The sequence below is a fragment of the Ochotona curzoniae genome, unplaced genomic scaffold (assembly GCF_017591425.1).
Source record: "Ochotona curzoniae isolate NIBS_2020 unplaced genomic scaffold, NIBS_Ocur_1.0 contig_2294, whole genome shotgun sequence".
Taxonomy (NCBI): Eukaryota; Metazoa; Chordata; class Mammalia; order Lagomorpha; family Ochotonidae; genus Ochotona; species Ochotona curzoniae.
In genome coordinates, this window is record NW_024465405.1 from 4,845,576 (window position 1) to 4,869,223 (window position 23,648).

The window sequence follows — 23,648 nt, forward strand, 5'->3', positions numbered from 1 at the left end:
GTGTCTTGCTGTGGCTGCGTGCTCCCTCTCCCATCAGCACTGACCCCACCTTCCATGCATCCATTAACAGCCGTACAGCATGCTGCTGTCCCGTCACTTCATGGTCATTTTCTTGCCTACTGACGTGGTCACCCACGCAGCGTCCGGCATGCAACTCTATGTAGTGCTTACCACCGACAGCTCGAGAACACGTCTCCTTCGCTCTTCATAGCTGCCAAGCAAAACTAGCCCCAAGCCTCAGCGCCCACCAGCCCCTTTAGCCTTCCCGAGATGCGTGGCCGACTGTGGCTGTCTGAGCTGCCCTGTCGCAGACTTGTCCAGAGAGCTGAGTAAACTGCAGCTGTCAGGGAGGTGAGCCGACGGTTGCGGGCTCACCTTACCCAGATGTATCCCGCAGTCCCAGCTGCCAGGGGTGTGCACACCCCAGCCTGGTGCTCAGGCCTGGCCGTGTCAGGGTGGCAGGGCAGCCTCAGTGCTAGTGGGGGGCCTTCCCAGTGGGAGCCAGGCCACACCCACCTGTCAGTCAGTCACAGACCACACCTACCTGTCAGTCACAGACCACACCCACCTGTCACAGGGGATGGTGCTTCTTCCTCTGCCACTCTTGCTTCTGCAAGAACAGAAAACAAAGAGCCCGCTAGATGGCAGGAATGTAGTTTTCGGTGATGGGACACAAGTTCTTGATGTCTGTCACAGGACTTGACTTTAGGGTGACCCCCTGCAAGGCTGGGAGTAAGGTCAAAGTCCTACCTTTTGTAGGGGCTTCCGTGTCTGCATTTCCGACCGGCAGGCCCCAGCTTCTTAGGGCCTGCCTCCCAGGGAGGTAGTGCATCACCTTAGCTCTAGCTATTGTGTTGAAGCTGGTGAGAAGGGATAAATGAATTCATGGCAGTTACACTCTTCCGACCGTGCTGTGATGCAAATATGCATGTTAAATATCTCGTGAGACACTCAGAAATCGGAAACCGGTTTTGTAAGCGGTCTCTGGGTGTTTTAATGCACATTCCATCAGTGACAGACTGGGGACTTCCCAACACAGTAGTAGTGCAATTGACAAGTGAATACTGCTTCATTAAAACAAATGCAGTTATAGCTAGAAATCTGTGACGGGCGAAGTAGACCTCTCTACTTCAAAGACCTACAAAGATTAGGAACACTTGTCTCCGTTTTGGCTGGGTTAGATGTCCTCCGCCGTGGGCAGTGGCCCCCAGTGGAGGCACTGAGCCTGCAGGTGGGCTGTTGGCAGGAAGTCGCTCCAGAGCCACCAGTGCCCTGTGACGGGGGTGACCTCTGCTTTAACAAAGCGTGCGGCTTGAGTGGTTTTCAGAAGCTGCTGGCCGCTGCTTTGACTGGAGCGGGGTTGGGAGACTCCTGCTGGCATGTAGGTGACCTGAGGTAGAGTTCCTAAAAGCCAACTGGAATAGCCTTTTAAGAAAGGGGCTGTGTGGGAGGCGGGGAGGCTGACACCTGTGGAGGGGTGAGCAGTTGGTGTTCCTGCAGCAGCGAGCCCCAAGTTGGGCTCTCCCAGCCGGCCTCGCTTCCCCTCTGTCTAGCTGCACTTCCGGAGCCAGCCCACCTGCCTCGGAGCTGTGCCAGTGCACACGGGGCTCACGCTGGTCGCTGTTTTGCCGTGCCGCTGGCCAGGGCACCTGTCTCCTGTGGCTCTTTGAAGACTCTCTCTGTCTCTTTCTGCGTCCCTCCAGGAACAGGGTTGGGAAGGAAGCAGAGCCCGGGTTTATGTTTTAATGTGTACTGAAGGGTCAGCACATGACAGGATCGCTGCAATTCTCTCAATGGTGTTTTAGGGAGAACCAGTGGAGTGGAGGTGCGACAGGACAATGTGGGGCAGAGCGGAATGGCGCAGGATCCCAAGCGACCCCGGCCCAGAGAGGACGCAGCACAGGATGGTGTGGACAGAGGGGTGCTGCAGCCCGGTGGCAGTGTGGAGGACCAGAGAACCTCGGGGGACAGTGCCCCATTCCCAGGGTCGTTAGGAAATGCCAGAGATGAGGAACAGGTAGAAAACCACATTCCAGATAACACTTCTTTCCCCGAACGTCCAGAGCCAGCCGAGAGGAGGGAGGCCACGACCTTGTCAGCCTTGGGGTCTGGAGCGTCCCTGGAGGAGCCTGGAGCGTCCCCGGAGGAGCCCGGAGCGTCCCCAGAGGAGCCCGGAGCGTCCCTGGGGGAGCCCGGAGCGTCCCTGGAGGAGCCTGGAGCATCCCCGGAGGAGCCTGGAGCGTCCCCGGAGGAGCCCGGAGCATCCCCGGAGGAGCCTGGAGCGTCCCTGGAGGAGCCTGGAGCGTCCCTGGAGGAGCCCGGAGCGTCCCTGGAGGAGCCCGGAGCGTCCCCGGAGGAGCCTGGAGCGTCCCCGGAGGAGCCCGGAGCGTCCCTGGAGGAGCCTGGAGCGTCCCCGGAGGAGCCTGGAGCGTCCCCGGAGGAGCCCGGAGCGTCCTCAGAGGAGCCCAGCTGGGCAGGGGCTTCAGAGAATCAAGTCCCAGGTGCTGGGAATAGGCCAGACATCAAAAACCACAGTGCAGATTCTACAGGCATGCAGGAGGAAGAGAAACTAGAGGATCTGAAAAACAGCTCTGGTGGAGCTGACCCCAACCTGTGTCCAGAGCCCATTGCCATGGAGACGTCTGGAGGTGACAGGACAAGCAGGCTGGACCCCATGGAGCAGAGCAGAGACCACACTGGGGCCATGGAGGAGGCAGGGGCCTCTCATGCTGGGCACAGGGGCACAGAGGCCACAGGCTCCTCCAGGGATAGCGAAGATATGGCCAGTCATGATGGCAGCCCTGAGGCACCGGCCCCCAGCACAGGGCAGGGTCCAGGGAAAGAGCCTGCCACCCAGGAAGGCCCCGTGGAGGGCAGAGGCGTCAGCAGGGAGAACAGTGCCGAGGAGGACGGAGAGGCAGAAGTGGAGGCTGAGAGGGTCCAGGGTGTCGCTGCCTCTCCAGCAGCTGGGGACAGCCACCGGCAAGCGCAGCAAGCGACAGGTGCCGAGAGCAGCGCAGTGACCACGAAGGAGCCCGAGGACAAGAACGAGCAGCAGGGAGAAGCCATGGAGCCTTCGCAGAAGAAGGTCAAGAACAAGAAGAAGAAGAACAAGAAGAAGAAGGCAGCGACTGCTGCAGAATCCCAGGCAGACACTAGGAAGGAGCTAGCCTGCGAGGAAGCGGAGCCCGGTCAAGCTGGGGACGAGCAGGCCGGACCTGCTGACCCAGACCAAGCCGAGGAAGTGCAGAAGGAGCCGCTGGGAGACCCAGAGCAGGAGACCACAGCGGGAAGCAGCGAAAATCCCGAGTGTCCAGGAACTCCCGAAAGTACGCCGGATGGAAAGCTTCACCAAGAAGATGGTGACACAGAAGCCACAGCAGGGAGCATCACAGCTGAGGGAGACACGCGTGGTCTCTCCAGTGACACAGCGCAAGCCCCGGGCTCTAGAGCTAGTGACGAAGAACTCAACGGAAATGCCATGAAAGCCGACACTGAAAAGGATGGGGCTGGCAGCACCCTGCTGGAAGACGCGAGTCCCTTGGAGGAGCTCCGCGACACCTCCCACACAGCAGGTGCAGACACGCCAGCGATGTGTGATCAGCCGAGTCAGACGGCCGGGAAGGCTGCAGGTGGCCACGGCAGTGTGGAAGACGGCAACTTGTCCGCCCCAGAAGGAGAGGAGGGGAACAGCAGAGTGGGTGCGAAGGGGGTCAGTGAGAAGGGCCGCGCCAAGGAGGACTGCACTCTGTCGTGAGCTGAGAGGCTGGCAGAGGCAGGCATGCCCTGGAGGCTGGGCCTGGTCCCTCCGATGGCAGAACCCCTTGCCTGACCATCAGCACCTGACTCCCCATTGTTGCGGGGAGCTCCTGTCACCCAGGTCAGAAAGGCAGCAGTACGGCACTCGGCATCGCGCTCGGACAGAGAACATTCCAGCAGCAGTGTGTTCCGCGCATCCTCCAGCTTAGATGGGAAGATCGCCTTATGCTGAGAGTGTGGAAGTTCTTGACCAAATATATTAAAATGGCCAAACGACATTCCTGGGTATCACGGGTATTTAAAAAGGTCTCAGTGGAACGTGTGTGCGTTCATCTTAACTTCAGTGTGTGTGTTGTTTTCTGTAAAGGTGAGAAGGCCGCGTGTCCTTAGGCCGTGCGCCTCAGAGCAGCAGTGAACCGTTCTGGGGCGGCGCGTGCCCAGACGCACCTGGGGGGCGGCGCTGGCCTCTCCCCCTCCCACGGTCACGGCTCACCCTGCGCTTGCGTACCTGCCCGCATTTGATGGTACGATGCTTTTGCCTTCACTTTATGATGCTGGACCAAATCTATTTTATACACAGAATCTTTTAAGTTTTGTGTGGAAACGACATGTCTCGAACTTGCATTTGTGACTGTGGTGTGGAGATGGGCTAAGTTGCTTAAAGCTGTGCTGTACCTTTGAAGCCACGTCTGCTGTCCGAGAGGCCGGGCACAGCGTATCGGCCCCACGCAGTCTGCCCATGAGTCCATTGTAGGACATTGGAAAAAGTTGAATCACTTCTGGTATTTTGGCATAGATATTTTTATTTGTTGCTTCTCAGTGTATTCTTATTGCAAAACTATTGTTTTGAACTGCCTACAGGAAATACATATATTTTCTATATAAAGAAACATTTAAAAATAATTGTAAAGGTAAATTTTAAAAAAATCATTGTAAAATATAAAGCCACCGTGGAACGTGCCTTGTGAGTGGTGTGGGCACCGTGGAACGTGCTTTGTGAGTGGTGTGGGCACCGTGGGGGTGATGCCAGCTCAGGTCACTGTTGCGTCACGGGGTGCAGAATGCTGGTACCTCAGGAAGATGGAAGGCGAGCCCTGTGTTCCGATGCAAATGAAATAAACGTGTTTTGTGATTTGACAAGCCTGTGGCTCCAGTCTTTGGACTGCTCGGGCGAAATCTAGCTTTGGTTGTGGTCCACCAGAAAGTAGTGCTGCCTCCCAGCTCGCTCGGTCCTCCAGCTTTTCTGTGGGCGGGGCTGCCCCAGGGAGCCGCCAGGCCATCCCTGGTCCTCTCGCGAGAGCCGGGGAGCCCAGTTGAGGGGTCTTTGTCCTGGAGCTGTGCTAAGCTGTACTGAGCATTAGAGTGGTTTGAAGGGTACAAGGGGACAGGCGGGTAGAGGCTGGGCATTTCTGTGAAGGTGTCCTGCAGTGACAGGGAGGATGGGGTGAGAGCCCTCCCCTCTTTGCCACGTAAATAGAAAACTACACGCTTTGCTGGAGACTGCAGCCCAGGTCTCTGCGGCACCTTGAAGGGCCTTAGTCCACGTGTCCTTAGCAGAGCCTGCCTCTGCCGGGATGTGCCCTAGACAGCCATTCTCGCTCCTGTGCTGCGTGCCCTCTGGGGATGCCACTCACCAGGCACTTGGTGAGGCCCGCAGCTGCTCCAGGCGCTCATGTCAGCCACCCAACAGTCCCACCACACCGCTCAGCATCGGCTGTGGTCAGAGTAGGACTGCAGACAGCTGTGTTGAGAAAGAACAGTGGGCTGAGCGTGGCTGGGTGAGTATAGACCCTCCCTGGTGAGCCTCAGCAGTTCATGTCTCCCTGTTAGGGGCAGTGACACAGACGCCCACACGATGACCAGCAAGCACAGCAAAGGCCTGTAAATTACCAGGAGGCCATCGTTGCAGGGGCGAGGGGCTGGGGTTAAGGTCACATGCGGATACATGCGGGCGTTCAGAAAGTCTGCATCAAAGGCTCGCCCCCCACCCCCACCCCGGGAACCGAGACCATTCCGATGTCGCTGTAACAGACTGAGATGCTGGCCGCTGTTGCCTGGAGTCAGGTCCAGGCCCCAGCGTGGCTGCTGCACCAGCAGGGCCAGTGTGTGTGCGCGTGCACAGGACAGAGCACAGTAACGGGCTCAGATTCCCGAGGTTGGAAAGCAGGCGGGTGTTTGAGAGTGAGGTTTGCCCTGGTACTTGCAAAACTGCACGGAAAATGGAATTAAATGATACATTTTTACATTTTCACAAAACAGTGTTTTGAAGGCCACTCCTAAATGTGATTTCAAAACTTCGGCAGCAGCGGTGCCTTGCTGCCAGTTGGGTTCCCAGGAGCTGCCTGGAGGACCGTGGGTGCCTGTAGAACACCTCGCCCTGCTCTTCCTCCTCCTCCCACCCACCACCCTGCACTTGGGATTACGATGTGAGCATGTGAGCGGCTGGTGGCAGCGAGATCCCTTTGGGCCCTGGCTGCGCTTGGCAGGAGAGAGCATGGCCGCGGGCAGGAGGAAAGCTGACGGCAGGGTGACAGGCTGTCCCTGGGCACAGCTGGGAGCCCCCCCAAGCCCCCCGTTGGTTTCTTCAGCTTGCCCAGCTACAGGGGGTGGGGAATGGGGAAGCCTCCCCAGGTGGCTCCGTGATAGCCCTGGGTGGTGGAGAGGACCAACTCCACCTACGAAGTCGTGATTAACCCCGCCATGCCTCACCCGGCCATCCGAGGACGGGGCGGACTGCAGCTCAGGGACAAGTGTTTGAAGAAGCCGGGCTTGGTGAGTGTGCAGCCGCTTCCCTGGACAGTGGTGGGAGTCCAGGACGAGGGGCTACCTTGCCTGGGATTGGCCATCCCAGGGTGTTTCTGAAAGGCCATGTTTGTCTGTTTCCCATGTCAGGATCTCTGACATGTTGGCATTTTAAATGGACGGGTTATGCCTGTTCACACATTGAGCTCGAGACCGACGCAGCTGATGGAGTGAGCATGGCGTAGCCTGGGCCTCCAGCCCTCCCGCCAGATGTGCCATGGTGTCACTGCTGCCCCGCATTCAGTCAGACGTGTTGACTCTTGGGGCTGTAAAACACAACCTCTTTGTGTCTTCGCATCAAACAGCATTGCCTTTTTCCGTCTCCCACTTGCTCAAAGCTGTGTAGCTGTTCCTTTTCTTCCGTCCTTTCCAAGTCCTGCCTCTCTGCTTGTCCTGCTCTTCCTGCCCTGAAACCGAAGGTCAGGTGACCTTGGCTGTCACTTCACTGGGCATCTTCTGCTGGTTATCTCGGACGTTGGATGTTTCCGAGGAAAAGAATAAAGGAGTCACACACTAGCCTCGCGATTACTGTCTCCTACGATGCCTTTAGTTTTTGCGTGTTGAAGTGTAAAACATATGAATCGGAAAGTGGGACTGGATAAGAGCCCTCTGCCCCAGCTTTGAGGGGAAGGAACGGCGCGCCTGTCAGAAGCTGTTGAGCTCCATGCAAGTTGAGATGGAATTTAAAGGAATCACATAAGCTTATATTATGTACGACTTTTTTATTAGCCTCACAAAATGACAAGCTTAGGGTCTTTGCAAAAATGACCGCGGAAGGATTGTTGACTTGGATTATAGCATACCTAGATTTTTAAAGTGCAAACAAGAAACATTTGTTAGGAATGATTTTCTTTCCTTGTGGCTAGTCAGAGCGGATCTTTAGGCCACCAGGAGTGTGGAGCCAGCCCGCAGAAGTGCGGGGCTCCTGGGGGAGCGAGGGCCCTGGCTGGCTTCCACTCTGAGGTACAGGCACGGACCTGGAAAGTCAGCAGCATGTAGGGGTGATCAACCAGCAGCCCTGAGCCCCACAAGCCCCTAGGGAAATTGGTTAACCATCCTGGGCCCCGGACCACATCTTGATAGAAGCACTTTATGGGAGCCCGTGCCATGGGAGCTGCCAGGACACTGGCTGACCCGGCATCCTCACCATCACGTGTCCTTTGCCTTCAGACTGGTGTGGGATTCCCGCAGACACCTGAGCCTTCCCTAGACCTCGGTCTGCTCTGCCCCGGGCGCTGACGTTTGGGGGTGGGTGGAGAGTTTAATGCCTGGGCCTATGGCCGTCAGAGAAATCAACTTTTCCTGCACTTTTTTCCTCAAAAGAACAACAGCTTTTGGTAGCTGAGGTAGCAGACGTGTTGTGTGCAGACTGACTTAAGCGCTGTGGATGTCCAGTCTGAGCCTTGCCGCCTGTGAGTGTGTGAGAGACGTGCCGGCCAGAGGGGCAGCTCGCAGGTGGCCGGCGCTCTTGTGACAGGTCTGTCGGTGGCCGGCGACGCTGAGCCGTGAGGCTGTGAGCTCTTGTGTTGCAGTGTGCTGTGGCCCTAGCGTTCTTGCATGCTGCCTAAGGTAGAAGACTAGGCTGTTTGCACGCAGCCGGACGCTGCTCCTGCTCGGAAGCATGCCTGGGGGGCCGAGCCGCCCCCAGTGCTGTCTGTGGCCTCATCCACGGTACGTGCCTCACCCCTCATCCTCCATCTCACTAACCCCACACCCGTCCCTCAGCTCGGCCACGTGGGAGGGGTAAACTGCACAGCCTCACATACCGTGTCTCTCTGATTCTCTCCAGACACTAGGTTGAAAAAGCTCATGGATGAACGGGAAGGCTTATTGGAACAGGTAACGAGCTTTTTGTTACTTTGCAGGTTCTGGGCCAGGACGCCAGGCCTCTAGACCAGGTGCCTGGAAGTAGCTGTCAGATCAGCAGAATGCCCGAGGTCTTGGCAGGTGCAGTGAGGGAAGCCAGAGGGGTGTGTGGAGCATCAGTGCTGGTCCTGCCTCCAGCAGCGTGTAGAGGCGTCCACGGGTCGGCCGAGCAGGGCGTGCAGGAGCCACTGGTCACCTCTCGTCTTCCGTGCAGTGCCCTGAGTTGACACAGTGTTGTCTCGGCTGTCAGCAGCCCTGTCTGGCAGGTGTCCCCTGGCCCCCTGACCCCCGGGTTGCTGTCCCCATAGCCTTTCTTCTCCTCTCCTACCTCAAGAGACAGCAGACAACTGTCCTACTGGGTGTGTGGTGTCAGTCCTTCCATGGCCACTCCCTGAGGGTGACACTGTTGCTGGTCTGCCCTCAGAAGCCCAATCAGAATTTGCCCGAGTTGAACCCTTTGGTTGAAAGTCCTTTCAGAAATGGAAAAGGCACTAAACACCCTGAGATAGTGCCCTCCAGGTCCCCATGGTCTTCGAGCAACCGCTGTACTGCCCACGCAGCACCTGCAGGAGGCTCCTGACCCAGGGCTCCCTAGGCAGGAGACCACCTCCAGCACTCCCTGTCCATGAAGCCGCCCCCCGGAGCCGATGCCTTGGGCCTGGCAGCCTCCTGGTGTGGGCTTCCAGGTGGCAGCCTGGGGCTGGCTTGCTAACTCCGAGAATCCAAGCCGCCTTTGAATCACCTCTGTGAGTCCCAAAGTCCTTCCGCAGCACAAATATCTGCCCTACCATGGAGTTGCAGGATAATGCACCTCCGGGGTGGTGGAAATGTCCCAGGTTCTTTCCTGGGACCCTGGGGGCCCGAGGGCTTTAGTACTCGCAGTGTTTCTTAGGAGGAAGAGGCACTGCCCGTGTGGAAGGTGGTGGGGAGGGACCTTGTACCACGATTTTACCACAATTTTGGTGCTAACAAACTGTGCCCCCCACCGGGTACCCAGGCCCTGGCCCCAGTAGCTGATGAGCCTGGGGTAAGAAAGGGTCTGGTTTCAGCTCCTTGCTGCAATCTGTGAGCGGATGTGCACACAGCCTTTCCAGCGGGCGGACTGGACATTCACCTGTTTTGCCTGCGGGCGTTTTCAGATCAAGAAACTCCAGGGGCAGCTGGAGGGGAAGCAGAAGAACGGCAAGCTGCTGGACACTCTGCGGCCGGAAGGCGACATCCTGGAGAATGGGATGGACCTGCATGTGGCAGATCTGCAAAGTAAAGGCCAGCCCCCAGTGGACGCAAGCTCCTTCCCCTGAGCCAGGAGACAGGGACCACAGGGCAGAACCTGTCCAACTCCTATGCCAGTCCCTGGAGCCCATGGCCAGTCCCCAGGGGACGTGAGCGCACTCCTTCTCCTGTGCCAGGAGACAGGGACCACAGGGCAGAACCTGTCCAGCCCCCATGCCACAAAGATGTCCCTGAAGGGCCATGACAGGAATGTGCAGGGACAGCATGAGGATATATGCACAAAGCTGTGAAGTAGACCCAGGCGTCCCTAAGTCACTTCCGGACACCGCCCTGGGAGTAACCACATCACCTTCGCCAGCTGCTGCACCATCAGGCTTTGCATCTGATGGCATTAAAAGACTTAAGATGATTATTAATACCACTAATATGGAAAAGGGCCTAAAGGAAATTAGTTGATTTTTCTAAAGATGTGTTTATTTGCTTATGCATTTCTTTGGAAGGCACAGCCACAGAGAGAAAGCAACCATACCTCTGCTAGTTCACGCCCCAGATGGGCGCAAAGCTGGGGCGGTGGCTGGACCAGGTGACACTGAGAGCCTGGAACTCCATCTGGGTCTCTCGTGTGGGTACAGATGCCCCACACCTGGGGCACCTTTTGCACTTTTCCCAGACTCACCTGTGGGTAGCCGGATTGGTGTGGGCAACGGGTTTGACCTCACTGCAGCACAGCTCCAGCCTAAGGGAGATGAGTGTACACTGCGGCCCTTGCCCCTCCTGTTCCTTGGTTTGCACTCAGACACCATGTGGCCGGCTGCCGTGCCCATGCAGGGGTGTGGACACCCTGTCCCGACTGGCTGCCCAGCAAGGCGGTGCCTTCTCAGGTCCGGCACGTCGTGGTGCCCCAGGCAGGAGCAGACAGGTTGGCCAGAGATTCCCAAGTGAGGGTTCATTTCCCAGGAATCATTATTGTATGAACATTGGAAAATCCCCAGAGCTTGACGTTCTCTTTCTTTCCCAACCTTTAGGGGACGCCAACAGACAGATCAGCGACCTCAAATTTAAACTTGCAAAATCCGAGCAAGAGATAACTACATTAGAACAAAACGTACGTGCCAAGCTCTCAGCCGGCCGTGCGGCCCTGCTGCTGCGCGGAGAGCGGCCCCGCTGCTGCTGGTGCGCCGAGAGCGGCCCCGCTGCTGCGCCGAGAGCGGCCCTGCTACTGCGCCGAGAGCGGCCCCGCTGCTGCGCCGAGAGCGGCCCCGCTGCTGCGCCGAGAGCGGCCCTGCTCAGACCCATGGTGTCCCAGCAGGGGAAGTGCAGGGAGCCCGAGGGAGGAGAGGCAAGGGACAGGACTGAGCCATTCCCCTTGGCTCCTGCTGGCCCTGGTAGAGAACAACCGGTGTGGCCTGGGAGTTTTGAAGATGTGTTGTTTCTTTAAAAAGAATTCAGTTGGTTGGAAGGCCCTGCGTGCCAGGCCATGCCTCTCCCACAGGAATTTCAGCCTTGTCCCCAGACAGGCTCCAGGCCCACGGCCCGTCTAACGCCAGCCTGCTTCTCTCATGGGGACTCCATGCCCAGCACCCACTTCAGCTGTGCAGGCAGTGTAGGCAACAGGAATGTTTATGAATTTTCCTGGAGCTAGTAGGAGCGTGGTACCCTCAGGTGCTGTTCCGTGGCCTGAGGCTCTGATGCCCAGGACCGCATGCCTGGCTGGGCCCCTGCTCCTGGCTGCCGCTTCGGGACCCACTCTGCCAGAGTGTGGACAAAGGGAAACCACCCTGGCAGAGCAGGCTCAGGGGGCCGCGGGTCCCTGACCCCATCAGAGTGAGGTCGCTAAGAGGGACAAACAGCCCGTGGAGCCAAGCCTGCAGAACTGTCCCTGCTGCCGCAGGCTCGCGCCCCGCACCGTCCTACACCTGGCTTTCCCCTCCCTTCCAGGTAATAAGGCTAGAGAGTCAAGTATCACGTTATAAATCGGCTGCTGAAAATGCAGAAAAAATAGAAGATGAACTTAAGGCTGAAAAGCGGAAACTCCAAAGAGAGGTAAATTCCGGAACTGTTTCTAGGGAGAGAGGGCATGACCTATGTCCCCGGAGTCAGCGTGCCCAGCCAGATCATGCAAACCCACCTGGAAAGCCAGCCAGGGCTGCAGGGTCAGCACCATTGCTGGGAGCCATCAGGTCAGGCATCAGTCTAGACCCATCCATGCGTATCCTAATTCCTGAGGCCTCTTAGCTCCCTGTGGTTTGGGTTGTGCAGGGTGAGCCCGGGGCGGGGAACGGCCGGGAAGAAGTAGACTCCAGCCGGGTGGAGACAGCCGGGGTGAGTACCCTGGGGAAGGGAGCTGCTCGTGGACACCTGCTGCTCCGCCCCCACACTCCAGGCTTCCTGCCGGGCCTGCCCTCACTGCCCGCTCAGCCTCACTGGCTGCTGGGGAGCTTTGTGTTGGTGTCTGTAAGGATGTGTGGGTCGGGAATCCTGCAGGCCTGACACTTCCTGCCCAGACGGCTTGAAGCCTTAGCCTCTTTGTGGTGCACTTCCTCAGGACCACAGGGCCACAACATCCCACCACCCAAGGCACCTGCATCTCTCTGCTGCCTGCCAGCATGGCTTCCTGCCAACATGGTTTCCTGCCCTGTCCCACAGCCTGAGGCCTGACCCCCAGGTGTGGCCTCCCTGGCCTTCAGAGCTTCTGGCTGCCCAGAGGTCGGTGGGGCTGAGTGCCTTTTTGCAGGCCTGGATTCCTAGCAGGGACCGTATCTCGGGTGAGGTTCGGAGGAGAGACAGTCCCCCAAGTTCACAACCTTTCCTCTTTGTTTTCAGCTGCGATCTGCCTTGGATAAAACAGAGGAGCTTGAGGTCAGCAATGGCCACTTAGTGAAGCGTCTAGAAAAAATGAAAGCCAACCGAAGTGCACTCTTGTCCCAGCAGTAAGCATGGGCTCTGTGCAGGCAGCCGGCCAGTTGCCCGCCGGCTCTCTGTCCTCCCCAGCCTTCCAGGAGCAGAGCACCAGGCGGGGAGCACTCGCCACTCTTGGCTGCTCCCCGGCCCACCTGTGGGAGCCCCCTCTGCCGCCATGCGCCTGCCTGCAGACCCTGCCCGGCCAGGCTCGCTCAGCACACGGCCCGGCAGCCGCCCAGCCTCGCAGGCACCACGACCTCTCCTAGGCAGTGGGAGGAGGAGGCCAGGGAAGATGAAGGGAACTGGAGTCTTGCGCCCAGGGGTCGCGCTCACGATGAAGGTGAAATGGGACTTCCTTAGTAGTGTCTCTTAGTCTACACTCTTTACACGAGAGCCGGGGAACCACAAGCCATTACCACACCGAACTCTTTCGCCAGAAACAACGAGATGGTCTAGACATAAAAGTGACCTTAAAATGACTCTCGTCGGGCAACAAATGACGTTTTTCTAGGGAATTTTTGCATCACTTCTGTCACAAAGATACTTTTTTTCCAGGGTATTTAGGCGTTTGCGTCACTGAGAGCAACTGCTTTTCTTTTGCATTATTTAATCCTTCTATTTGGAATTGAAGTTGTTGGCCTCTTTTGAAGAACGTACTGTTAGACAAATTTAAAAAAAAAATAAAATGTTGGAGATTTTGAGCAGCGTGGCTTGTTTCTTCTGCTGAGAAAAAAGAGCTTGACTCCCTGCGAATTCCTGCGTGCGCCCGACCCAGTTGCGTTCAGGCACAGCAGTTCGGTTTGTTTCTTCTTACCCTTTTTATTTTTCTTAAAGATTTATCCATTTATGTGAATAAGTTACACTGAAGAAGAAACACAGAGAGGAGATGAGAGGAACTATTCCGCCTGCTGGTTTCCTCCCCAAATGGCCATACTGGCCAGGGCTGGGCCACTCCAAAGCTGAGATTTTGGGGGTCTTGGGCCATCCTTCACAGCTTTCCCAGGTGCGTGAGCAGGGAGCCGGCTCAGAAACGGGGCAGCCTGGGATGAATCCATCACCCGCTTAGGGCATCAGCATCGCAGGCAGGCACGCGGCTTTACCCGTGCCAGGGTGCTTGGCCCCTCTCTTCCGGTTTGCTTTCCTTGCTTGTTTTAAGGGTCAGTTCACAGAATTGGCGCACTCGGGATAAAATGTAAACGGAGGCGAGAGACCATGAGCACACTTCGGGCAGAGGTCAGTGTAGCTGCCTGCTGAGTTCTGTGTCCTGCTGGGGCAGTGTCACTGAGCCCCACACCACGAGGACGCAGGAGGGAGGACAGGAGTTCTGGCTCAGAGATGAGCCCCAGAGGGCTTGTGGACAGGGGCCAGGGTTCCTGTCACGAGGCCTTAAGGTTCCACTGAGGGAATGTCATGTCTGGATAGGTCCTGGATTGTGGTAACCTGGGCTCACACAGCCTGCTGCAGTCCAAGCCAAGTCACCCTGTGGCCAGCTCGAGTCCTCTTACAAATGCCAGTCCTCGCGCATGGCTCCGTGGCATAAGAACATCACAGCCTGGGCAGGAAACCTACAGGGCTAGCAAGAGTTGAAGCGTGACATAGGCACTTCTCAGACCAAGGGGCTCCTTGCCACTGCCATGTGGGCAGCAACAGCCAAGGGGAGTGGGGAGCAGGCATGCTTGGCGCCCCTGAGCTCTGCCCCTGAGGACAGCCCTAAGTCCGACTCCCACTAGTGCCTGCTTTTCCCTGCTTCCAGCTCTGTGCCTGGCCCTGTCTCTCCCTAGCAGCCAGCATGCTGACCGCAGGGAAGGCCACCTCAGCTCTAGCTTCCAGCCTGCTTGGATTTCCATACCCGGATTTACTTTTCTTAATTTTAATTTCCTTTCATTTGCTCTGAAATGCAAAAAAAGACAAAACCTTTCATTCTACTGATCACTCCTCTGAATGCCTACAGTAGCCAGGCCTAAGCAGCCCACGCTCAGGGACACGGAGCCTGGGGCCTGCGTGATGGCTCCACTGGCCAATGATCGGCCCACAAGTGCTGACAGTCCATATGGGCGCCAGCTCATGTCCTGGCTGCTCCGCTTCTTATCCAGCTCCCTGCTTGTGGCCTGGGAAAGCAGTCAAGGACGACCCAAAGCCTTGGGACCCTATATCCACCTGGAAGACCTGGAACAATCTCCTGGCTGCAGATTGGCTCAGTTCCAGCAGTTGTGGCTATTTGTGGAGTGAACCAGCAGACGGAAAATCTTCCCCACGCCATTCCTTCTCTCTGTGATTCTGCCTTTCCAATAAAAATACATCATTTTTTTTTTTTCAACCATGAGAGCCTGGAGCTTTTTTGCGGTCTCCCACGTGGCAAGCAGAGGTGCAGGTGCCTGGGCCATCACCTGATGCCTTGCAGGGTGCGCAGCAGCTGGAAGCAGGGAAGCAGGGAAGCAGACTCCAACCTGGCACTCTGAGATGCAATGCAGGTGTGCCAGGCAAAATGCAGCCCAACAGCTGCGCAAGACCTGCTGCTTGCCTTGGTTCTCCTTGGCCTGCCTCCACTGGGCTACAAGGTGGTGGCTTACGCACTCATTCTCTACCCACCGTGGCTGACTGTCATCTTAAAACATCTTAATGTGAAGAGATCTAAATATACAAGCTTTGAAAAATGAGACATGGGGCACAGAAGATAAGACACTTGTTGGGGTACCAGTGTCTCATCCCAGAGTGTCCGCCCCAGATCGCGACTGTAAAAGGCGTTAGAGCCCCGGATGGAGATGTGGGTGCCCGAGGACGGGTCCAGTGGAGTATGGCAGGCCCAGAAAGACAAAGACCCACGTTCTCCTGCAGACAAAACCAGAATCACTGGAGGGTGGGATGTGTTGGGGAAGAGGGGAAGGTTAGACAGGGAGTACCAGAACATGCCTCACAGGGAGCCTGGTGCCTGCGGTACCCGACGGTTTAGGACATGTCACAAACAATGGGAAGAAAGGAAGACATAGGTCCCTTGCTAACGCATCTTGGAAGGCGACGTGATGGCTCAGTGCTTGGATCCCTGCCAGCCACCTGCGAGACCTGGAGTGAGCTCCCCAATCCTGCCTCTGGCTTGTTCCAGCCCCTGCTGTTGTGGGTCTGCAGTGAATCAGATGGGACCTCTGCGTGCTTCACAAATAAATTCACTTTAAAATTTTTAACTGTTGCCACTTGTTAGTTATTTAAAACAGTTAAAGTTCTAGTTGTTACGATATTATTACTCGCAGCTAATTCCCGCAGCCTGGTTCTTTACTGTGAGCCGAAAACACCAGACACAGCGAGGTATCTTAGGAGGTTTATTCCAGCAGGGTGGGAACGGCACTGGGTGGTGGCAGAGCAGCAAGGGCAAGGGGGAGGAAGGAGAAGAGAGAGCGCCAGAGCCGCACCTGGGGCTGTTATGTCACTCAGGTGAGCCGCAAGGTGTGGGGGCAGGGACTGGGAGGGATGGAGGGCAGGCCCCAGGGGATTGGTGCCTGAGACTGTCACAGGTGATTGCCTAAGGATGATTGGTAAGTGGGCAGAGTGGCGGGAAGGGCCGGGAGATTGGGGTGGGATTCTCAGGTGAAATGCCAGGTTACATCTGATTGGTGATCGGCTGGACTGGGCGAATTTCATGAGCTGTGAGGAAGAGGGTCCAGGGTGGGCTATTGGAATAACTCCTTACACCACTGACGATAGCTCTGTATAACCTAGATTCAGTTCTGTTCAGGGACCGTGAAAGAACCAGACAATGGCCACTCCCACGACCCCCCCTCCCCGCAGGACCGTGCAGACCTTGTATGGGGTAACGTGAAAGCACGTGATTTCTCTCTTTGCATTGACTACGGAAAAAAAAAAAGACCAGATCCCACGTGCCACCATTTGCAAAGTTGAAACGGGCAAAGAAACACACACTATCACAGTAGTGAGGGCACCTTGAAAACAGAATGTACCCAGTTCAGCTGCAACACTTGTGCCAAGCTACATCTCAGAAGGAGCTGGCTCAACAGCAACAACTTGAAGCAGCTGGGGCGCAGGTGTGTCATTGCTGGAAAACGCTTTTAGTACCCAGGGATCCCTGCCATGTTAGAAGCCGGTGACTCTGCTGTTACTTTTTAAGGTACGTAATACTTCTGTTTATACCCTAAACACCTGTGTGTGTGTGTACACGCATGCATGTGTATGTATTAAGAACAATGTCAAATTTTCTGGAAGACAGCCTATCTGGGCTTTTTTAGAATCCACTTGTTCAAGCCCTGGGGATGCAGCAGTTCTATTATAATTATAATATAATAATAATAATATAATATAAAATGTATATTATATAATATATAATAATATATAATAATTATATATTATATCTATTATCTTATATTATATTATATTATATTATAAACAATGGATACAATTTTGGATGATGAAAAATGCTCTGAAAAAAAGGTGAAAGCAGGGGGCTGGGCTGTGGTCCAGCAGTCTGTGCCCTGTGCGTGCCAGTTCCTGTGCCATGGTGCCACTTCCACCCCAGCTCTCTTCTAATGTGTCTGGGAAAGCAGAGGACGGCCCAAGTGACTGGACCCATAGACTTCTTTTTTTAAAAAGATTTATTTTTATTATTTTTTTATTGAAAAGGCGGATATACAGAGAGGAGAGACAGAGAGGAAGATCTTCCGTCCAATAATTCACTCCCCAAGTGAGCGCAACAGACGATGCTATGCTGATCCGAAGCCAGGAGCCTCTTCCAGGTCTCCCACGCGCGTGCAGGGTCCCAAAGCTTTGGGCCGTCCTCGACTGCTTTCCCAACCGGCGCCCATATGGGATCCCGGGCGTGCAAGGCGAGGACCTTAACCACTGCGCCACCGCGCCGGGCCCATGGACCCATAGACTTCTGCAAGAGACCATGAGGAAGCTTCCAGCTCCTGGTTTTGGTCTGGCTCAGCACCAGCCTTCGTGACTGAGGAGTGAATCAGCAGATCTGTGCTTCTCCTTCTTTCTCTGTAATTGTCTTTCCAATTAAAAAATAAATAAGTAAAAGAGCTTGCATGCCGTGAGCAATAATGAACAGAGGGACAAGGAATGAAGATCCTAAAGTTAGGGAGAGCTGGCAGGATAGAGGTGCCCAGAGGCCACAGTGTCCCGGGGATGGGGATCATGTCAGGTGTGGGGTGCAGAACGGAGGCATGGGGTGCTGCGCCCACGGCCTCCAGGGCTCATTGGCAGACCACCTCCACGGGAAGGGCAGCGCAGTTCTCAGGTGGCACCCTCATGCTGTCGGTCTGAGGGCCAGCCAAGCAGCCTGTGAAAACCCCAGACTGTTGCCCCGCCTCACCTTCTCCCAGTGCCACGCGATGGGCAGGTCCCCGCATAAGGAACCTGAGAACGGGCCCAGCATTCCTGAAGCTGGCTGGCTGAGGGCAACTCATCCAGCCTTTCTGAGCAGGCCTGACCGAGTCTCAAGGCCTGACAAGGCAGTCCACTGCTGACCCGCGTCAAACCAGAGTCACAGTGTCGCCTGTTGCACGATGACTAATGTGACCTTGTTTCACACCAAACAATTTCCCTGCAGACAGGGACAGTGAGCAAAGCGAGATTTATTGAAGCGAGAAATCCCCGCGTCAGTAGCCGGGCAGGGGACGCCACGGGAGCGGCTGGCCACGGAGCTGCTCACTCTCAGATCAGTCCCCTGGCCAGTTTCTGAAAACCGGCTCCAGATTTAACCAATCAGGGAGGACTAGAGGACTAGATTAATACCCAGAGCCCTGAAGGTATATGCTAATGAGGCATGCTTCCCGAACCAATCAGGGAACTGACATTGCAGCAACCTGTTTTGAGTTCTCAGATCCAATCAGCAGACTCAACCACAGCTGAAGCTTACCCTGTGTGTGCTTCTCTCACCTTCCGCTCTGCTGGGGCCCGTGCAGTGGGTGTGAATGACGTGAAGGCGCGAAGCAGCCTCCCCTGCTGGCAAGGCCTTGAGGAGCTTCCTGCTGCAAGGCAAGGCCTGGGCGATGGCTGCCCAGCCACCTCAAGCCACTCACACTCTGCATGGACACCCGGCCGCCCGCTGAGAATTCTGTAATCTATTTAGGCATTGCTGTTTGCCCCTGCGAGTTGGTCTCCACAACCAATGTGAGCTTGGGCGTTGTTGCTGATATGGGCTTGGTAAAGTCTTTTAACAACTCATACCGCCCCCTTTGACCATAGAATGTTTACGCTAACATTTGTACAACGTGCTTTGACTAATGTAGGGTTGTTAGGCCCGTGGTTGTGGTGGGAATCTGTATTTAAGGTTGTCTATGATCTTTAGGTTTCCTTCTGTGATGCGTCTTCTCCTCTAGCGGATAAGATAAAGTCGTAGGATGAGGAAGGTAGCAGGCCTGGGTTTCTGACTGATATTGTCTATTATCTATTGAGAACTCCCCGACTGACGGTCAGAATGGATAACGTCCTGCCTTAAGGTGAAACAAACGGCAGAATTAGCTTTGGAAACACCCACTTGATCGTGACATAAAGTCCGTGCGAGGGGACAGCTTTCTTGCATGGTCCATTATGATCCTGAAATCCTGGGGGTCCATCTTTTATCTCTTGTAAAACTCCAACTCCACCTCCCCTTCTGGAGCTGGCCTCCGGCATCCCTCCCTCAAGGCCCTGGAGGGTTCAGTCGTAGGCTTCTCCCTTCTCTCTCCAGGGGTCCCTGAGTCCCTGCCAGCACTGAACCATTACTGAATAGTTAGCAAGCGTTCCTTTGGCTTCCAGAGAGCCTTGCAGTGAAGCAGGAAGCAAGTCCCTGTGCCAGTTCTTCGTGGCCGAGCCAATGGGAGCTGCTGTTGCCCAGGGTGCAGGTTCGGGAGAGTGGGGCGCAGCGATAGAGGCGGAGACTGAGACACCAGCAGATGGAAGAGACCCGGGTCTGTCCATCGGACATAGCTCGATCGCCGCTGATCACGGCAGAAACTCGGCTAAAATGCCTTGACTGACGGAAAGAATTGTTAAACTGAATTTGTGCCGTAGATATTTATGTTGCAAACTGGAATTTCCTTGTACATTTAGAAGTTTTGTTTTGTTTTTTTGGAACAAAATATGCCTAAAGAATTAAGTGAACTGTCATTCTTACATAACTCCTCTAAAACTCGAGAAGTGCTTGACATTTTAAAACATTTGAATTGCTTGAGCTTTGGTTTTATTAAAAAGTTCTTCCATCGCGGACAATCGGTGGCCTTACTGAGCGTTTTTCACTGTATGCAACACATTTTAGTCTTTCCCTCATAATTTTTCTCACAGGATTTTTCCAGAATAAATCTCTTCATCATCTCTTCATTGAAAACGAATTGTTTTATCTTCAGGATCCATGCTCTCTGTGTTGGTCTGTGTTACAATTCAGGTCCTGTTGATTCCATTCGGGCTATTGGGAGCTGGCGGAGCGAGGCCCGCCGTGAAGAGCTGACACAGGAGGTGCCGGTTATTCCCAGCACAGTGAGTTATACCACAGCGTGCAACACGGCATCCCGTGTGAGCGCTGGTTCTAGTCCCAGTGCCCCCTTCTGACCCAGCTCCCTGCCAGTGTTCCTGAGGAAGCTGGAGAAGGTAGCCTGACAATGAATGCAAGATAAGTCCTCAGAGAACAAGAGAATCTGAAGTCTGAATAAACGCAGGATCAGGAATGCTGTGCCCTGGGCAGTCATCCCACAGCCTGAGGCCAGGCCGCGCTGCAGGACACCGCGCTGACCTCGCGCAGCCCCTGGCGCCTGACCGGCGGAGGAGCCGGTCCCGCGCTTTTGCGGTTCACACCGCCCAATCACAGTGCAGCTCTCTTCGTGCTGTCCAATGGGAGCCTTGCACGTCAGCGAGAGGGCAGGCCCCTGGCAGCCGTTAGGGGCGGGCTCTTCCGGGAGCCTCAGAGCACGGTGTCCTGGGCCTGCGTCCACGGCCCGGCGTCCACGGCACGGTGTCCTCGGCCCAGCGTCCTCGGCCCGGCGTCCACGGCACGGTGTCCTCGGCACGGTGTCCTAAGGCGTCCTCGGCCCGGCGTCCTCGGCACGGTGTCTTCAGGCGTCCTCAGGCACGGTGTCCTCGGCCCGGCGTCCTCGGCCCAGCGTCCTCGGCCCGGCGTCCACGGCCCAGCGTCCTCGGCCCGGCGTCCACGGCACGGTGTCCTCGGCACGGTGTCCTAAGGCGTCCTCGGCCCGGCGTCCACGGCACGGTGTCCTCGGCACGGTGTCCTCAGTGAGGCGTACAGGGCCCGGAGTCCTCGGTGAGGCGTCCTCGGCCCGGCGTCCTCAGGTCGGAATCCTCAGCGTGGTGTCCTTGGTGGGGCATCCTCAGCGCGGAGTCCATAGTGTGGTGTCCACGGCCTGGTGTCCACGGCCTGGTGTCCACGGCACGGTGTCCTCGGCCCGGTATCCTCAGTGAGGCGTCCACGGCGCGGTGTCCGCGGCCCGGTATCCTCGGTATCCTCAGTGAGGCGTCCACGGCCTGGCGTCCACGGCGCGGTGTCCTCGGCTCGGAGGGGCCCGGTGAGCGGGTGCCGCGCGGTGGCGGGTTCCTGGGGCCCTTGGCTCGCTGTTACCAGCGGGCCTGGCCGGCTTCACAGGCCCCCAGCACCGTCCCCCACGAAAGCCTGGGGAAGGCCAGTCTCAGCCCGGCCTCCCACCGCAGCCATGTCCTGGGGGGCTGAGCGGGATGGGGGCGGTTCTTGGAGGGCCTCCAGGGCCCTGGCCACGCGAGCCCGCGGCGGGTGCTGGGCCTCGGGGCGTGATGCCCGCGGGCACCGCTGGGCACAGCAGAGCGTGCAGGACAGCCCTGGGCACTGAGGAGCACCGTGCTGGATCAGCTAGGAGAGCACCTGCCGGGCGGCGGGGACAGTGCAGGCCGTTAGGGGAGAACGGGGAGTGGAGCAGCGGGAGTTCTCTCCTCTCTCTTAACCTCTCACCACTTCTCTTCCTCTCCTCCCCCTCGCCGACTTAGAAGCAGGGAGGGCGATGGGTGCTTGGGATGCAGGTGCTGGGCGCCGTGGTCATGGCGAGGTGACCTTGAGGCTGCCACCCTGGGTGATGGGCACTCACTTGCTGACTTGTGGGGCGTCTGAAGATGCCCCTGTGGTTTGGATTTGCATTGACCTAGAAGTGATAGCTTCCCGAGCATGAGAACGTCTGTGTGGGTGTGTTTATTCCACACCTTTGCTCACCTCGTAGGGTTGGTTGTCAGTACTGGCGTTCTAAGCCCTCAGTCTGCCTTGTGTCATGTTGAAGAAGGAAGCTGGCCTTCTCTCCCGTGGTGTCCCCCTGGCCATCGGGTGCTCTGCCTGTGTACCCCACCCTGGCTCTGGCTGCTGAGGGCCCTGTACCCTCCTGCCTGGCACAGTGCCTTTCAAATAGCTCTGTACCTACATACATATGCTTTGCAAAGTGCAGCTTGCCACACATTGAATACAGAATCGGTTACGAGTGAGAATACACCTGAAAGCAAAGACTCAGCGCGTCTGCGAAGCAGAGTGCTACTCGGATGTACAGAGAGGAAGATCTGTCCAGGGATCCAGTGGTTCACTCCCCAAGTGACCGCAACGGCTGGTGCTGCATCAGTCCGAAGCCAGGAGCCAGGAACCTCCTCCGGGTCTCCCACGTAGATGCAGGGTCCCAAGGCATTGGGCCGTCCTCGACTGCTCTCCCAGGCCACAAGCAAGGAGCTGGATGGGAGGTGGGGCTGCCAGGATTAGAATCGGCACCCATGTGGGATCCTGGTGCATTCAAGGCGAGGACTTTAGCCAATAGGCTATCGTGCCGGGCCCAATTTTTAAAAAACATTTTAAATTAAGGATGTTGCTGAAGAATGGACATTGTGTGGTAACAGGTTAAACCACTGCCTGCAGTGTCAGCATCCCATATGGATGCCAGGTTCAAAACCCCACTGCTTCACTTCCAGTCAGGCTCCCTGCTGACGCTCCTGGGAAAGCAGTGGAGGATGGCCCAGGCACTCGAACCACTGCACCCATGTGGGAGACCTAGGAGGAGCTCCTGGCCCAGACCCAGTGATGTGGCCATCCCAAGAGGCAACCAGCAGATGGAAGTCACCTCTGTGCCTCTACCCTTCAAACAAATACATCTTTTAAAAGAATGTTACTTAAATACTGAGTTTAGAGATCTGTGTTGTGGTGCATCATGATAAACAGCTTCCTGCTGGGGCCAGCGCAGTGACGCTGCACATGACCTGTGGTGCCAGCCTGCCGTGCGGGCACCAGTTCACGTCCCGACTGCCCCACCAATGGCCTAGGCCCCTGCGCGCACTGCCCCCTGCCAGTGGCCTAGGCCCCTGCGCCCATGGTGGGACCAGCATACCGTGTGGACACCGGTTCACGTCCCGACTGCCCCACCAATGGCCTAGGCCCCTGCGCGCACTGCCCCCTGCCAGTGGCCTAGGCCCCTGCGCCCATGGTGGGACCAGCATACCGTGTGGACACCGGTTCACGTCCCGACTGCCCCGCCAGTGGGCCAGGCCCCTGCGCGCACTGCCCCCTGCCAGTGGCCTAGGCCCCTGCGCGCACTGCCCCCTGCCAGGCCTAGGCCCCTGCACCCATGGTGGGACCAGCATACCGGGTGGGCACCGGTTCATGTCCCGACTGCCCTGCCAGTGGCCTAGGCCCCTGTGCCCATGTGACAGTTGCGTGAGGAGCTCCTGGCTCCCAGCTTCAAACCAGCTCAGATCTGACCGTTGCAGCCATTTAGGGAGTGAACTAGAGGGCGGGAAACTGTGTGTGTCCCTCTTTCTGTAATTATGACTTTTAAATAAAAATACTCTTAGGAAAAAAAAAAACCTGCCCTGCAGCAGCATCCCATGGGTGCCAGTTTGAGTTCCTCGCTGCCCCACTTCCGGTTCCCGTGGCTGCTTCCGGTTCCCATGGCTGCTTCCGGTTCACGTGCCTGGACAGCAGCATGCCATGTGGGCGCCGCTTTGAGGCCTCACTGCCCCACTTCCGGCTCCCGTGCCTGCTTCCAGTTCCGTGCCTGCTCACGTGCCTGGGCAGCAGCAGCAGCCCGTGGGGGGTGCAGAGGAATCCAGGCCTCTGACTTACATCTGGCTCAGCCCCAGTGGTGACTCCA

At 56.7% G+C, this 23,648-nt stretch overlaps 3 protein-coding genes across 3 annotated transcripts in view; all 3 read left to right on the forward strand.

Annotated features, from left to right (window-relative positions):
• The window catches only part of LRRFIP1 (LRR binding FLII interacting protein 1), a 57,662-nt gene extending 44,400 nt beyond the window's left edge, over positions 1 to 13,262 (forward strand). Inside the window, exons 19-23 of the mRNA XM_040972433.1 lie at positions 8,351 to 8,400; positions 9,567 to 9,687; positions 10,686 to 10,765; positions 11,599 to 11,703; positions 12,484 to 13,262. Of these exons, the coding sequence (XP_040828367.1) occupies positions 8,351 to 8,400; positions 9,567 to 9,687; positions 10,686 to 10,765; positions 11,599 to 11,703; positions 12,484 to 12,594 (467 nt within the window). The 3' untranslated portion in view covers positions 12,595 to 13,262. The remainder of the gene's footprint in view (positions 1 to 8,350; positions 8,401 to 9,566; positions 9,688 to 10,685; positions 10,766 to 11,598; positions 11,704 to 12,483) is intronic.
• Positions 22 to 4,719, forward strand: LOC121151129 (leucine-rich repeat flightless-interacting protein 1-like). Its single transcript, XM_040972354.1, has one exon. The coding sequence runs from the start codon at positions 1,856 to 1,858 to the stop codon at positions 3,755 to 3,757; it is 1,902 nt and encodes a 633-aa protein (XP_040828288.1). The 5' UTR covers positions 22 to 1,855; the 3' UTR covers positions 3,758 to 4,719.
• The window catches only part of RBM44 (RNA binding motif protein 44), a 39,670-nt gene continuing 28,758 nt past the window's right edge, over positions 12,737 to 23,648 (forward strand). Inside the window, exon 1 of the mRNA XM_040972434.1 lies at positions 12,737 to 12,830. Coding sequence (XP_040828368.1) covers positions 12,737 to 12,830 — 94 coding nt within the window. The remainder of the gene's footprint in view (positions 12,831 to 23,648) is intronic.

What these genes read in the sequence shown, in the direction of transcription:
- LOC121151129 (XM_040972354.1), top strand. Translation starts at nt 1,856, where the DNA reads ATGGCGCAGGATCCCAAGCGACCCCGGCCCAGAGAGGACGCAGCACAG.